Source organism: Eupeodes corollae, chromosome 3, assembly GCF_945859685.1.
Source record: "Eupeodes corollae chromosome 3, idEupCoro1.1, whole genome shotgun sequence".
Lineage (NCBI taxonomy): Eukaryota > Metazoa > Arthropoda > Insecta > Diptera > Syrphidae > Eupeodes > Eupeodes corollae.
In genome coordinates, this window is record NC_079149.1 from 64297661 (window position 1) to 64315916 (window position 18256).

Consider the following 18256-nt stretch of genomic DNA (forward strand, 5'->3'; position numbering starts at 1 on the left):
TAGTACACATTTCTTCTTATCATGAAATATAAATCCATTGCTTCAAACCTACAAATATGTTTTTTATTTAATATCAAAATTTAACAGTATTTTCCTTAAATTTTATTTGAATTATGTACTCAATGAGAATCCAAATAAACATTAACTTGTTTAAAAAAATATCACTTCAAAAACTTCACAAAATTTTAAATTGACCCATTACTATTTTCTATTAACTTTCCATAGGAAGTTATTTTAACTGTTTCGATTTGTCGAATAGAAACTTTTGACATTTCTCGACTTTTCATCAAAGATTTCCAGATAAATGTCTGTGCGTGCGTTTGTACGTACGTTCGGGAATATTTTTTGTCGTCCATATCTCAAGAACCAGTTAAGATACCGACTTAAAATAAATGTTATTGTTAATAACACAGAAAAATCTAATCCAGAAAGGACTTTTAAAAAAATTGAGTGGGTGATTTCATGAAATATATTATCTTCCCATAATGGTATTTATATTATAAAATGTGTGATACCAAACTAGTACAAATTTTAAACAAATTCAATTAACAGTTTTTTATAAAAAAAAAACAGACAAAATATTTGTCACCTCGAATATTTTACGAAGAAATAATATTAATATTAGGTTATTATAAAATAATTGTATACAATGAAGAATAACGTTTTTGACATCGGTACAATTTTGAGAAAAATCAAATTGACAGTTTTTTTTACACAACCATTACTATCATTTTATGAATGATTTTGGGCTGAAATATCTTTCAAAAATTAAAGATATTTGATCCAAACTAGTTTCGTCCTACAAATAAATATTGTTTTCAACTCTCAGTACAATTTTTATAAAAATCCAATGGTCAGTTTTTTCACAAAACATTAAAATCTGCAAAAAATACTACACAAAATTGGCAATAATTAATGTTCCATTCTCGATATTACGATATTAAAGACAGATATCAATTTTTGTATAACAAGTTCTTAGTTTTTAATAATTTGTCATTCAATTATAATTTAAAAAGACCCACACTGATAACTTCCCATCCCGTCGTTTGACTTTAACAAAGTATTCATAACAATATTTTGTGTGAGATAAATAATTTAAAGACAATGTCTTGCTTTCTTCTTAGAATACTTGAGTCGAAAACCATTTCTAATCAATTTCTGTTTTTTTTTTGTAAATGTTGTCAGTTAAATAATAATAATTTGCATATGATGAAATATAGTTTGATTTTAAAATCCATTTTTCTTAACGAGATCTTTAGTCGAAAACAAATTTTTACCAATTTTAGTAGCGTTTCTTGAAAATTTGTATTTCTTATATGTATATACAAATAGAGATTTGATTTTTCTTACAACAATATCTAAGATTAACAACAAAATTTAGCACAGAATGAAATCATTTTGAAGTCAATGCCATCATTTATTCAAGAGACATCTAGAATCGAATATGAGTTTTTACCAATTTTGCGTATACTATATTTTGAAAATTTAAACTTTTATGAAAGAAACTAAACGTTGTATTTTTATGAACATTTTAATGAATGTCAAAAACAATATTTTCTATAAGATGAAATTTTTTTGAAGCCAATATCTTTTTAAAAAGATATTAAAGTTGAAAACCAATTTTTACATCTCCCTGGAAATCTTTTATTTAGATTCTAGGTACCTTGAAACATCGAGAAATGTGTAAATCATCAATTCGACCGATTACTTCTTATGAGAAGTTAAAAAAACACAAATATTTTTAACATAAACTCTAAAAATATCTAATACAATTCCAACAATAACAATTGATGTGGTTATTTGGTATAAAAGCAACAAAAGTATCTTCACTGAGTTACAAAAAAGTGGTGCATCTTGAAATTTCGCAATATTTTAAAATATTTAAAAAATATTTTTTTTAAATTCAGTACTGTTTATTATTATTTATGTACAAATAAACAAATGGGCACCTTGAGGCCTCGCATTCATCATCATCAGCAAGAAATATTTCCAATAAATTGGAATTCACCGATAATTACACTATGTACAGCCCAGTTATTCTGTGCACTGAAATTCCTGCCCACACCATGACGTAACCTTCCCAGAAATTTTCTCGCCGGGCAATTGTTGTCGAATTGTATCTCTCACCTGTTCTTCTCCACACCCTTTTACGTGCATCTGGTGAGCGTAGACAAAACCTGGTCTTATCAGTGAAGAGATCTATACCCTAGTCGGGCTCGATCGTGCTTTGTCGTGAGTCTTGGTGTACGACCAAATCACTCTCAATTAAACGCCTCCCCAAAGTGAGCCCTCTCATTGATTAAAGTCTTTAAGACACTTAAACCCCTGTTTGGTGACGATCTCGAAGGCTTTGAGGCACAAAATAACTCTGCAAAAATAATAACAACACATCATTATGTATGACTGCGCCATTTTTTTTTTGTAACTTAGTGTATATGACAAAGTAGAATCAACATTTTTTTTCGTGGCAAATTAATAGCAATAATTTCAAAGTGATGACTTGGAACAAATTATATATTTTTCAGTTCTGCGCGTTTGTTAAAATTAAAGGTAAATATGGCGGTTGCAGTACCTTTTCATTTGGCAATGAGTATTGAGATGTCAATTTTATTATCAATGGCAAAAGGTTCAGCATGAGAGCGAGTAAGAATCCTCAGAACTTGTGAAAGTACGCAAAGTAAGCAAAGTAGAGTTTATTCAAATTTTATTTTTCAATATTGGGATGGTTAAAAATAGATACAAGAAATAACTTCCATTTATTTTGAACTTTCTTTCAATTCTGTGTTCATTATATTTTCATCAACAAGCTGGAGAAATTTGTATGCATACCAAAAATCAAAGAATAGTATGCATAGAATACTAAAAATTAGAAATGTTGATTATTTTGATAATTTTTTGAGTTGATCGTAGTTTAATTTCCAATAAAAAAATTGGTAAAAAATGAAATTAAACTCTGATATTTCGACAGAATTTTGTTTTCAATTTATGTCCACTTATTTTTGATGGTTTCGTTTTTTTAAAATGCGCTACTTTCGCGACTACATTTTTTATTCCCATGCTGATAATATATTGCGAATATTGAAAATAAATATAAATTGGGTGGCGCAACAGTCCATGAAGAACAAGGGCCTAGTGACTTACAACTCCCAACTATTCCTGTGTGCGAGTAATGTTGTCAGGAGTGGAGGGGACCTACATATTATATGCCGAATCCGAACGGCTGATCTGAGAAAGCACTTTTTCATGACAAGAGTTATTCTTGGTGAAAAATACTTTAGATGGCATAACCAGGGATCAAACCCAAGAACTCTGGCATGAAAGTTCAACGGGAATATTGAAAAACGGCAATATTGAAAAACCCACATACAAAACTCGTAGCATTAAATCATTTAAAAAAAAACTATAGCTCAACTGCCTTTTTTTCAAATATAAGTCAGCATATCCCTAACTTTTACCAACAAGGTAGTACGGGCCACTAAAATTATTGTTTAAATTTAAAAAAAAAACTCAAAAAAAAGTCAAGTGCAATTTTGTAGCACGTTTCATTTTCTAAAAGAGAAACCATAGCACGAAACTGTTAAGATTGATATTATTTACTGATATAAGGCGTTGAAGCTTACAATATTTTTTAAAATTTGATTTAAACATTTATGAATATTCAGTGATATTAAAAATTGAAGTATGTATACCAAATCAAGTACGAAATTAAATTGTATCTTATATTTTTTCTATACTCCTTTTCATTTACGAAAGATTAGCAGAAAAGTAAGGATTTTATTATTATTTTATTTTAAAAATTCACTGCGGTGCTTGATTAATATTTCATGAAAAACCTTTCAAAATGTATATTACAATATTGATAATTTTAAAAAATTTTGCATTTTATTGATTATTTTAACTCATCTGTCTGCCGTACCATATTTACCCATTTCAAACGTTTTGAACTTCTTGCAAGCGCATATAAAAAGTAAAACCTATGCCCTGTTTCCCCAACCATATCTCCCTTTGCAGCTTTGCACTTTTATTTTGCAAAATAAGTTTTAGCAAACTGAAATTCGCAAAGTGCAAAGTCTTCTTGAAATGTTTTGTTAATTTGCAATGTAGCTATTGTTTTTTTCTCACCAAACAATAAATTTTGGAAATTATGTTTTTTTCATTTTTCAACAAAAGAGAGTTTTCTATAAACGAAAAAAACCATCGAATTTGTTTTGTCTAAATTGGAAATAAACTACAATTCAATAGCCAAAGGAATATGTGTTTGAGTCTCTTGCAACTACTTCTGTTGACATTACATTGAGCTTGGGTATGAAACTCAATATCACAGAAAAAATAACAATATACAATTTTCAAGAAGAAATGGTAAGAAAACATCTGAAAATTGAGATTCTATAAAAAAAAGTTCATTTAACAATTGCTTAAAGCAGGGAGTTTGTTCGTAGACTACTACATTAACATGTGGTGTTGAATCGAGCTTGAAGATGGTCTCAATTCTTTATATACCTGAATCGAGTTGAAATAAGCTTAATTTGACTCGATTTCCATTGGAGATCTGAGTCGAGTCAAAATTTGAGAAGAAATATCCATGTGGAGGTGTTGGTTTTACAGATAATGCATTATGGTCTGTTTATTTGCATGTTTGTGTACAAAAAATATGGTTTTGTTTTAATCAAATTACAAACAAAAATGGACATGGAGTAGGTAAAATATTCTTATATGGTGCTAAACTAATCAGTTCTTCATTGTTTAACACGAATCAAACTATGTATCTCACTTGCACTTCACACATCGAAACATCATTTGCATTGTAGGAAGTGCTATCAAACTTAATCATTTTTAAATATTCTTGTGCGATGGAAAAACCCAAAAGATTTATTTAATGTAAACTGAGATAAACCTTTGGTGTAAACATAGCAAAACTTAAATATCTTTTCTATTGTTTTCTCTTGCAAAATAAGCCCAGTTAGTCCATTTTCAATAACAAAACTAAATAATAACAGATTGATTTTTTCCCCAATGGAAAACACATGATTCCAAATGCACAACTATTCAACGAACGCATCCATCGAACTACAAATGCAATATCAATCGTACCAACATTTGAGAACGAAATCACATAAGATCCATTCGAGACTCGTAACTTACTTTTTTCGGTGTTATTCATACTATGAATATTGTTTTTGTTATTCGTGTAAAATCCTCCTATGCTATGGATAGATTTTCCAACAAAAATTCTTTTGTTTTTAATTTTATTTTGCAGGATTTTATTTTTTTGCAAAGTGAAAAGTGTTTGGGGAAATTATTTAATAAATGTGCCCGTAAGAATTATTGAGTAAAATAAAGTTTTTGCTCAATGGAAAATATCAAAAATATATGTGTGCCATTACTTAAATATATTGAAATATACTGTATAGGTGAACAATAAAAACTTTTCAAATAGAGTACACCTCCACTGGATATTCTAATAATTTCAATGGTGGCAAAAAAGTACGTAACCAGTGTAGGTAAACGTAGATTTAAAAGTTCAATACAGTAACGAAATACAAAAGTCAAAGGAATCTAAACTGTTTTAGTCATAGTTGGAGATGTTACTAAAATTTTAATATTTAAATATGGATTGCACAGTTATATTGTGGAAATAGTTTTTTTTATATGCATGTTATCATAAAGGTAATGATATTTATTTCTTATATATAATTTCCACAATTTTGTAAACTGCTACTCTAACTCCAAAAATTGGCATCACATACCACTTGCTTTATTTTTCTTTCTATTTAATTTCAATTTTAACCTCGAACGCGAAGTCCAATTTAATGAATAACATGAGTTTAATTTTACTATTAAAAAAAAAAGGTTAAAAATCTTAGTCAAACGAAAGCTGAAAAATATTTGATTTGCTACACAGATTCTGATTCAGTAAACGAACCTGTCTGCTGTAATTATTATCCCTCTCATCATTTTCGCTTCTAAAGAATAATTGAATCGGCATCGTTCATTTTGTATGAAAATATAAGAACAATTAGCAAACCGAATTGGAAACCCGGTAATTTTACTTTTTGTGAGTGTCATTTATCACAAATGGCCTTAGCCGATTCCATCCAAAATTATGATGTCGTCTATGTTTATAGTTTTTTTTAAACAACAAATTAGTTAGCATAGCTCGATGCGCTCGCCATATACCATAACAAAGCCAGGGGTGTCATTCCGTAATTTCCGAAACGATAATCGTCAAAACGATTATCATTAACGATATCGTCAATAATTTGGTTCACGTAACTTTATCACTATCGTCTCGTTCAATCGTTTTCAGTATAAGTTCGTTAAGTATGTTCCAAATTTCAAAATGAACTCAACGAAAGATAATGCTTGTTCAATAGCTTGAAAATGTTATTAAACTTGGTTTTTCTCTATGGGAAATTTTGAAAATTTGCAGAAAACGTATTGTTAATAAACATACCAATTATTTTGTGATGTTTGTTGTTATTGTCACTTTTTGTTTTTGTGTTTTCATTTGTTGCTGCCGAAGATAAAACAATAATGTGAAAATGTTTGTTCAATGTCTTATATTTTTGTAAATCAGCTGCAATAATGAACCCAATTTGGTCAAAGGGAAGGAAGTGAAGACTTCATTTTATCCACAGGGAACATAACTTGGCTTCAAAAATATTTAATGTTTCCAAAACTAATTTGGATTAGTGCTTTGTGCAAGAGCGATACAAAAATTGTTGCCTGTCGAATATACCAATGTTCCTACGCCCCAAAGTTTCAAAAGTTACAACAAATTTGAATATTGAATGTATATATGTACATTATGTATGTAGAACGACAACCGTCTGGTAAATTTATTTTTTATAATATCATTATAAAGTCCTCTTTTGCAATTCCAAAACTACAAGTGTTTTATTTATTTAACAACAATTAAGAGAGATTACTAATGTTTTGCATATGAAAAAAGCGTAACCGAATTCATTGTATTTTTTTGAGTTTTTATTTTCATTTTGTAACAAAACTAAACTACACCTAAACTTTTTTGCTTCAATTTGCTTAGTTGTCAATGGAAATTTATAGCAGACGATACCTACTTAGCTAACGTGCAAACGCTATCGTTTGGACGATATCACTTTGACGATTATCGTCGTACGTGAAGTGAGACTATCGCCGAAACGATATCGTCGAACGATTATCGTTTTACGGAATGACCCCCCAGGTTTAGAAACGGGACGTACTTTACGAACAGATGTATTTTTTCGAAAGTAAAGGTAATTTGGAAGCGTTGTTGCATTGCCAAACCTTACTAACCAGAAAAGTCTTTCCCAACTGTCAAACCGTATACAACAACTGTCGAGACATCCTTTACAAACAAATTCTGATTGTCTCTGTATGAAAAGGTTTTCACTTTAGTTTGTGAAATTATAAATTGAATTAAGAAACAAATTTGACTTTACATATATGATAAAAGTGTTTACATATATAATAATCAAAATTAGTTATTTATTTGCTTTATATTTATTTTCATTTTCATGACTTTAAATCATATTTATTAAATATAAAAATTTGTTTAATTATAAAAAATAAAACGGGAACTTAAGTTTAAAGAAGTTGTTCAATATATTTTTTTTTAATAATTTAAACAAAAACCTTAAGTTGGACCTTATTAGGAACCTGTGCTCCAAATAAGGCCCATATGTTGAATGACAATGTTGAATTTCTTCCTAAAATAGTAAAATTTAAGCAAAACAGACAACTTGTATGATATATATTGTATAATATATTTCAAGGAGAGTTTAAAATGACTTCTTGACAAAATTGAACTTAAACAAACTTAAAAAAAATTAGTGTGAAACTAAAAATAAGCGTGCTGGAATTGCAGTTCTTATGACGTTACCGCAGCCTACTACGGTGACAGGCTTTAAGATCCAATACGTTTTTTTGGTGATGCAAATTTATTCTACAGTCTTTATCATCCATGTTGTAGATGCATTCAGGTCTGTGCTTTATGCTTAATCTATCTAGAAGGTCAATTTTATACAAAAACACATTTAAATTATAAGAAACTAATTGGCACTTATGTTAGGATAATACAATTTTTATTTTGTTCTCTAAGATAAAAACATTTTGTGAAAACAATTCTGTAGTAACGAATTGCACTGAGGTTACTACAAACTGTCAAACTCTATTCGCGTTCCACATACCGTCCACACTACAACATATAAATTGTTCGAGTTCAACTTAACCTCAAAATTATACTACTCTTGTTTTGTTTGTTGAAAAGGGAAATTATAGATTGACAATTCGTCGCTGTCTGCGAATGTAAAAAATATGCGAACATCCACAGTTCGCAGTTCGTAGCTCATGTGCAAGATGCTTAACACTATATAATTCACTTAACAAATTTAAAAAGTACTTACCGCAAAATTTTGTCCATAAAAAAACAGCTTTATTATTAATTTTTCTACAAAAACACGCTCGCGCACAGCTTTGCGAATTCACTGAACTGCCAGTCTCAACACTATGGGAGAGCACCGGTTGCAATGAAATGCGAAGGGTTTATTTTGATGTTTTCTGTTTCCTGGGCCCAATTAGAAGATGGTCCTTATTTGGTTCAGGTACCTTATTTTTGCCCTTTTTAATAATGCCAACATTATCATTGTTTCGAAAACTGCAAACATCATGCGACAACATAACACTTAGACTGCAAAAGGTTACTTTGTTCAGATGTATTTAAAAAACTGAAACTATTTTGTAAATTCGAAAAATAATTGTGTTTTCTATATGTGGAAAACATTAAATGATGCTTAATTGATTTTCGTGTTTCTGTTCGTTTAAAATTTTAAGGAACAGATGGGTTCACGAGTAGACCTTACATAACTTCAGAAGTCGGTCTAGTAAATCTTGCAATTATTACGAAAAAAGTCTATGTCAAATGAACAGATTTGGAAAATCTTAAGGGATTCTAACCCAAAGTAATTGTCAAAAAAAAACAATTTAGGCATGAAATCACGCATTGACCAAATCTACAAATTGTTTTCAAACATTAACGTCATAATATTGTCTCTCAATTAAACCCAATTTCATGCATATACATTTTATTTTTTCAATTCCAAATGGAAAGCCCAACCTAAGTGTCAAGACCGTGGCCTCGCATTCTCCCAGGAACTCAAGTAGACAGTTCAAATTGTTAGATCCGCCACTTAACATTTTGTTCGCGAAAAAAAATTAAATGGTACTATTCAAATTATGATTCCAAAGTATTTATATACACCATGTAAATAAATTGTATATTTACTCCTTTAAATACTGTTTTTGTAAAATCCCCACGTTCATAGACATGTTTTTTTTGTCATACTTAACTTTTCCTAAGAGCTCACAATTTTGTACTTAAGTCATGACTTCATTAAATCACAATTTGACCAAATTCCCGGGATAATATTTGCTGACCGACCGACTGAGCGACGACGCATGGGAGTGGAGCCACAAGGGAATGTAAAATATACATGTAACATAAACAGAACAACCCTTCACTTTTGCAAGGATACATTTTTGAAATTCATTGCGATAAACTAATTAATATAATTGACATTTAAATATCCGTATACCAAAAAGTAGCATATGATGTAAATCCTAACGAAATCGTAAGCCACTGCGTGCCCGGGTCGTTCTGAATGTTACCCTAAGATGAAAAAAGAAAAAAGGAAGCACCATTCCTTGAACAGATGAGGGTTAAGTGCATCAAAAAATCACTACAATCAAATTAGGGTGTGATGAGCAAACAATTGTCCCAAGGGCATAATACGACTGATGGATTTCGATGGTGTGAGGATTCGGTTATTATAATTTAATCGAATGCATAAATAAATTTGTAAGTAGGTTTACTTAAAGAATGAAATCAAGACGAGATTTTTCTAAGAGATGTTGTGATTTGAGCAAAAAAAAAATATTTTTTTTAGGAAGATTTAAAAATGACTACGGACCCACTAACAAGATTCATATAGTTAATACAAGTTTATTGATTTGTGTTTTTTTTTCCAGATAATCGGACTTCACCTGGAATATGTTACTCTCCACATAGTCGTCTAGCTGCTTGGGCAAATCAGGGTGTGTCTCCATCTGGAATTGAATCTAATGATGCAACAGTTTGTAGAAAAGGCCAAAATTTAGGTCTAATATGTGTGGTTTGTGGCGATACGAGCTCAGGGAAACATTACGGAATTTTAGCATGCAATGGATGCTCGGGATTTTTTAAGAGAAGCGTCAGAAGAAAACTAATTTATAGGTGAGTATTTGAAAAACACGCATCAACTATCAAAATCTGTTGAAATTCTAACATTTGTGTCTTACAAATGAAATAATGGTGGTGTACACATTTGGGTGTGACTTTTATGCAATAAAACTATTTATCAAAGAGTAAAGTGAACATTATAATGTTTCTTTTTAAAGCGGACGTAAAAGCATGAGGGGTGGCATTTGTTTATAAGAATGAAGGTCATGAAAATCACTTGCATTACCTTCTGAATTTGAATAATTATTTAAGGGACTTACTAGTGCCTTGCCTTTGCTTTGAGTGGGATTAGGTTGAAAAGTTAAGGCTTTGTGTCTAGCATATACCCAAAATCATGGCTTTAGTGGTGTCGTCGTTGTCGTCGTCGTCGTCGTCGTATTCGTCGGCATCAGATGTGCACATTTGAAATTCAAATAAAATCCTTGTTGTTTAACATAAAGAAGGAATGGGTAGTTAAATTACAATTTATAACGTTATTCAATTTTTTGTATGAGGGTTTGGTTCGAAATTGTGTTTGAATTTTCTAAATTGAGCTGGTAGTTTGAATTAAATATCTTTTTAAGATACAAACAGCGTTGGCCTTAAAAAAAAAAGACTTCAAAGATATCCTCTACTTTCAAGTACATATGCATGTCATTACATACAAACAAATAATTCCTAAGAATCATTGTGAGTTGAGTTTTAAAGTTTTTGATCGGTTGTTATATGCAATAGTTTTTAAAATTTTACTTTGTTAAGTAACTTTGAAAACATTTCACAAGTATAGCAAACTCCGATTACCAAGTTAATTATGTTCAGATGACTCCACGAGAATTTTATCATACTGCAAGCACTTAGTTTTTATATTGGCCATTGTTTTATAATTGTGTCATATCTGTAAGTTTCAGACCAGAAATTACGGCAAAAAATACTACAATGTCCCAAAGGCAGTAATAATTGCTGGTCATTTGTAAAAAATATGCGTAACACTACGTCTTCGTCGGTTCCGACGCTTGTTATTAATTACACTCCTTTCGTAAGCTCGATTGATAAAGCAAATCTGCTTGCAGCACAGTTTGCTGTTAATTCGATGCTGCCAATGAATGACATGAATCCTCCTGTACTTGAAAGCGTACACGATTCTATGGGACGAGTCCCTATCGTACACGTACAGTTACTAGAGTACTTAAAAATCTTGACATACACAAATCCGCTGACCCGAATAATATCACCGCTATTGTTCTGAAGAGGTGTTTTTCAACGCTGGCTAAATTATTGCGTAAACTTTTCCATCTGTCCTATTCTACAGGTCTCTTCCCGAGTGGATGGAAAACTGTATTTGTCCAGCATGTTCATAAAAAAGGCGAATCCTCCTCACCATCTAACCATCGTCAAATTGCACTTACGGCCCTTCTTTCCAAGTTCATGGAAACACTGATCAATTTTCAGCTTAAGAAATAACTTGAAGAACGGAAGCTTTTTAATGACCGGCAGTATGGCTTTCTTTGCAATAGATCCACTGGTGATCTCATGGTTTATCTCACCGAACAGTGGAACAAATCTTTACATCGTTTCAGAGAAAGAAAGATTATTGCACTTGATATTTCAAAGGCATTTGATTGTGTTTGGCATCAAGCTCTCTTATCGAAAATGCGTGCATTTGCTATTAATGAATCCATTCTTCGTTGGGTTAGAAATAACCTTACGGACCGTTCAATTCAAATAGTATTGGACGGGTTCAAATCTTATATTCACAAAATAAACACTGGTGAGCCCCAGGGCTCCGTCTTGTCTCCGACACTTTTCCTTATTATTATTAATGATTTTTTGTCTGAATCATCTAACCCACTTAAGTGTTTCGCTGATGACAGTACCTTCAGCTTTTCATATTCGTTTTTAAATTCGAATCCTTGTGCCTCGGATGTGGACTACCAACGGCAGCGTATGATAAGCTCATTAAATTCTGATCTTGACAGCATTGTCCAATGGGGAAACGTGGAGAATTAAATGCTTCGAAAACTCAATGCTGTCTACTGTCACAAAAGCGTAACCCTCCCCAAATGCCACTATCCATGAGTGGTACTTGCATCGAGGAGACTGAACAGCTTCCAGTCCTAGGTATGTGCATTACAAACCACTTTTTGTGGAGTGATCACATATTTGACATCGCCAAGATTGCTGCTAAGTGTTTAGATTTTCTCCGAAGAAGCAAGAAGATTTTTACCCCTTCTGATCTGGCTACAATCTATAAAGCTTATATTTGTCCGAAACTGGAGTAAAATACTCATATCTGGGCAGGTGCTACAATAACACATTTGACTCTATTGGACAGAATTCGAAAAAGAGCTCTAAAATTGATAGGTGACCGTTTTAAACTGAAACTTTTGTATCTCTTGAGCAACGTAGCGGCTGAGCAGTCATCATATACCGCGTTTAAAAGATCAAGGACCGTACTTTGTAGCACAGGGATGTGACTGGTTTGCGAAAACGAGTAAAGATTATGAAAATATACTTCATCAACTTCTTAAGGTCTATTAACAAATGAGTCACAAAAATGTTACAGATATCAACAGCTTGATCTAATGAATGGTTCTTGTAAGTGAAGTTAACTAAAAAGCCATTTGATTTTTTCTTTAAGTTTACAAGTTTTCAAAATGTTTAAGGGTTTCTTTTTCAAAGAAAAAAATGCCTTGTTTTAAAGTTCACGTTTAACAGTACAAAAAGCAGACCTAACAATAGATGAGAATAAAGAATTTTACTCTGCATCACCATCAAGATCGACAAAGACCTTTCCGACACCTTTGATGTCAAATAAGAAAAAGGGGTTATTTAGTATATAGTATCCGTGGCGTGATGGTTTACATCTCTGCCTTTGCAACCTACTCTTACTGCCTTTTGTGGTTAGTTGACAAATCCTACATGTACCTTACATGAAAAGTACCTTCTCCAATGATCTGTTCATCATAAATTAGTAGGTCCCACTTATTCCTGATTAATTTGATATTAAGTTACAAGAAAATATGTTTTCAGCTGAAAAAATAGTTAAAAATATATTGTAGTTAGCTTGTGTTTATTTACAACGTTTTCATATTTTTCATTTAATCCAATCCAAACTAACCGGATTTTCCAAGTTCAAACTTTAGTACTTATTCGCGGAATCATGGCTGCGCAACGCTTACAAAACGGCTGGCTAGAAGGTCCTGACACCTCTTCCCGTAGATTTTTTCAATGCTTCCTCCACGTTTTTGAAGCTCTATTTAAATTTCGCAAAAAAATGTCTGTTCTAACATTTAATCACGAATTTTTTTGACTGGTGGCAAATGATTGATCCTTGTTGATGTTGAGCTGTTTTTCTAGTTCTCCTTTTCCGTTTGCGGTTTTCAAGGCCTTTATTGCGTCGTTAGCTTTAGTACCTTTATGTGGAATTTTCTTTTAGCTTTTTATTTTGCTTGCAATTGCTTCTTTGGAAGATTTTTCCAAATAGTACATCTTTACAATGAGCTTACGCATTAAAGGTGTGTAGCTCTTTGCTACCCATTTTCGACACTAAATACCAGAAAAATTAATTATGAATTTTTTGAATTCAATGTATTTATCTTCTTAGTTCATATTAATATGCATAAAAGAAATATGTTCAAAATTTAGGAAGGATGGTCTTATCGTTTCTAATTATTTTTCCACCACTCTTTGTAAATAAAATAGAGGCAATACTGGGTCTGTTTAAAAATATTTCCTGTATTTTGAAATTTCAAAATGGACCTGTAAAAAGGTAAATTAAATGTCATTTGATTTTTTAAATACTTAAATTTTTCAAAAATGTTATTGAAAATCCTTAGGCGCCGCGCCAGTTATAGCTATCATTGGTTTTTATCATTGAAATCAAACATTGGATTTTTTTGACAGGTTGTTTATAGCTTTCATTAAAAAATTATGTCATTACCCGTGTTTTGTTGGATAAAAGTTAATGTAGAACATTACCACAGATGGGTTTTTGATATTTATACGAGTCTCGAATGGATATTATGGTGTTTCGATCTTTCTTATGAAGTGCAAGTAAGATTGCTTGATTCGTGTTAAGCAATGAAGAACTGAATAGTTCAGCAACATATAAGAATACGCTATCTTCAACATGTGCAGTTCTTTTTTAAATTTGATTAAAACAAATCTATATTTCTTGTACACAAACATGCAAATAAACAGACCCTAACGCAATATCTTTAAAATCAACACCTCCACACAGGTGTTTCTTCAAAAATGTCTACGAACAAACCCCCTTCTTGAAGTTATTATTTTATTTCAAAGCTACTATTGTTAAATGAACTATTTTTATGGAATCTCAATTTCCAGATGTTTTTTTACCATTTCTTTTTGAAAAATGTCAATTTTATTAGTTTTAAATAGTTGCTAAAGTTAATTTTAACTTTTGGTTTTCACAAAACTTATTCTTCTATTTGTGTGTTTTTTGTTATGTTTCTGACAGATCTTCTTTCAGTTCTACCAGTTTTTAAATACAAAAATCAGACTACTGCCGATACGATTTCTTGAGAATTTTCTACTTTACTACTTATAGAATGCCAAAAAAACACGGGTATTGATTGAAAGCCACGACAAATGTTTACTTACAGAAATCTGTCATTGGAATCGTGTGAAATTGGAACACAAATCAGTGGAACGATTCCTTTCACTTTTGAACATAAATGTACAGCTGTAATCAAAGGAAAACACCGTCAAATATCGATTCAAACATTTTTCCGGGTAGATTTCAATGATAGCAACAACTGACGCCTTAGAGCGTTTTTTAAACAAATTTTTCAATTTTTGTTTAGAATATTGTAAGTATACAATTATTTAGGGCATTTTAATATACGTTTAACATTTGATTTTCGTAAACAAAAATTGCAAACCGTTCTTGAGATATCAAATTTCGAGAGAAGAAAATTGAAATAAAAAAAAACAAAGTAATTTTTTATCATCAAATATAATTAACACAGTCAAATAGCTTGCGCTGAACAAAAAATATTGAAATCTGTTCATTAGTTCTTGAGAATACTTAAAAAAAATAAAGGTTCCATGTGGGTACCGTTCTAGAGCAATACAAACATATTTTTTATCAAAAGAAGCCAAATTAATAAAATATTTTAGAGAACATTTTATAAAAATCTATCGGTTCGTTTTTGAGAAAATTCGAATTTTTGATTCTTAATCAAATTGTATGAACTAAGGTTATTTTTAGTCTTAAAAAAATTAAAAAACCACTAACGCGAATCCGTTTAAGAACTTAATTCTCAAGCTTGGACTTGTTAGACCCAGTGGTTTGGGCTGCAATTGCGAGGACAGATAGACAGACGGACGGAATCGGTTGACCCACTTTTTTTTAATGTCATGTTTGATTAAAACCTCAAGTTCGAAATTTTGTACAAATAATAAAGGAATGATTAGTATAAATATCTTATGTGACCTAAACATTCATGGTTAAACGTCACGTCAATGGGTGTCCAGCGAAATAATGGCTTTGGCTTATTTAGAAGAATTAAATTAAAACAATACATAATTAAATTATGATTTTTTCGTCTGCTTTAAAATGTTGTTTATTAAACTTGGATCTGTTAAATTTTATTTTTCCATTTCTGTTAATAATTTATATTTTGAAATGAAGGCCCATCATACTCAATTATGGTATACTTTCCTTTTAAAATAGTGCTAACTGCAGCGTGCTCTCTGGCGTATACACACTTTTTTTTATTTTATCCACGTTTCTTTTCGATTGGATATAAAAGTACTATTTATTTGTGTTCATTCAATTTTCACATACATTTCCTCCATTATGATTACTATAACCTTTTATTGTGTTACTGTTAATTTTGACGTCTGCGCACTATATTAGGTGATTTCATACAAAATTAGATCTCAGGGATTTGAATTCAAAATAAGGCAGCGAATTCAATTTATTTCAGTATTTGAAAAAAATTAAAAGTTTTGGTAAAAAATCCTGTTTATGAAATAGATTGTTGGCATGATTTCTGAAGATTGGAAACTTATTGATTAAGTTTGTCAATTTCTTTTTCCTTATAGAGTTATTCTTGTAACCAATGTTTTGAATTAAGCCGTTTTTTTTTAAATTGCCTTCGAGTAACAAGTTTGCCGCTGTATTAAGAGTTTTAATTTTTTTAATTTTATAAAACAGAAGTTTTTTTTTTAATTTATTTTTCGCCAGCAGAAATATGACCTTTAACCTCTAAAATATCTAAATTTTAAGGCTGTCATGTATTTTCCAGTGAAAAATTAGAATATTTTTGTTCAAAAAACACTTTCAAACACAAAAATAAATTATCAAATGAATTTACATTTTTTCTATTAAATCATTTGATCTAAAAAGATATCTCTTAAGATTTACAATTGTTTTTCGTACAAAACTCAAATATACATATATACATACTTCCATAAATATATTGTGACATTAGAATTCATTTTTCCTGGTATATTATGAAAGGTATATCGAAAACCGAACACAAAATATGCATTTCTAAATTGAAAAAATGTCAACATCCTACTTTAATGTCCCAAGAGATCGATATTGACTTAAGTCGGATGTAGTCGACCAAATGTGACCGCATTAAATTAAGTAAATCACATCCCTATTGAGTGTGTGTGGCAAAAAGGAGGAAAAGAAAACAAGTGCTTGCCATGCGAATATACTTTGAACGTCAACTTTTCCCTAAAATATACAGATACATGATACACCTCGTGCTCGTCTCTACTTTTCCAACCCCATACTGCATTCAATCATTTTATTCATTCACACTTTTGTTATCTTTTTCCTCTGCCTAAACGACTAACTCGCCCGACCACCGACCACGACGACGACTAAATGTATAGCTTCCTTAAATGGGGTGGATTTTTGTATCAACCTCATCTAGCAGACAAAAAGAGAAGCATACAAATTATTATAGGGCGCTCCAGCTCCATACCATATCCTTGCTTTTCCTTGCCGTTGTCGCCGTCTCTGCGCCGCGCAACCCCATATAGTCGTCGCCACCAAATATCCTTGCTATTGCCATTGCTAGTCTGGTAGATTAAATAAGATTTGTGCTTCTGAAATGCCCATAGTTAAGCTGGTGGCTGAGGCAGATGGGTATAAAAGTAAAACACCAGCACATGGATTTGAGTGCATTGCTTCTATTCTAAGATCTGATGGTGTACTTTGCTCCGGATGATTTTGAGTGGAATTAATTTCGCACGACAAAACTTCAATCGTTATTCGATTAAATATCAAGCACAACAATAAGCGACCTAAAATAGAACTTCAATTGCTGACCCGAGAGAGTGCCTCTTTGAATATGGAATTATCTCATAAAACCAAAATAAAGGCTGAGCTGATGTACGAGCTACAATGAACAATGGTGGCTGTGGCAGCTACGGCATATATACAATAAACGCGATTACAACTGTTACTATTTGCTTGCCATAATTTAATAAAATTGATTTAACTAGGTACTTCGAATAAATTTGCCTTTTTTGCTTTCATGTACACATTTTTATCCACATTCAAATATAGGAATAAAGCTCTATTAAGTCTCTTTTTTTTAATTGAAATTACAGATGTCAAGCAGGAACAGGACGATGTGTTGTAGACAAAGCTCACAGGAACCAATGTCAGGCTTGTCGGTTAAGAAAGTGCCTTCAAATGGGAATGAACAAAGATGGTAAGACATACAATCTAAATGTAATTATGAATGTAAATATATGAGGATTTGCATTAAAAATGAGTATCTGTTATTGTACCCGTGGCGTGATGGTTAGTGCGTCGGACTGTCATTCTAGAGGTCTTGTGTTTAATCAATGCCTGTGCCACTTTAAGCTTTTTCACGGGTACTGCCTCTTGAAAAACATTGACAAATATTCCAACAGTAAAAATTCTTGTCATAAAAAAAATTCAGCATAAAAACTGTAGGACCCCCTTCCATCCCTGAATCTCACACAGGAATGTTTGAGGGTTGTAAG

The 18256-nt window shown here is 31.4% G+C and overlaps 1 protein-coding gene across 1 annotated transcript in view; it reads left to right on the top strand.

The window, feature by feature from the left end:
* LOC129950964 (photoreceptor-specific nuclear receptor) overlaps positions 1–18256 on the top strand; it is a 44951-nt gene that overhangs the window by 3287 nt on the left and 23408 nt on the right. Inside the window, exons 2-3 of the mRNA XM_056062937.1 lie at positions 10027–10270; positions 17855–17958. Coding sequence (XP_055918912.1) covers positions 10027–10270; positions 17855–17958 — 348 coding nt within the window. The remainder of the gene's footprint in view (positions 1–10026; positions 10271–17854; positions 17959–18256) is intronic.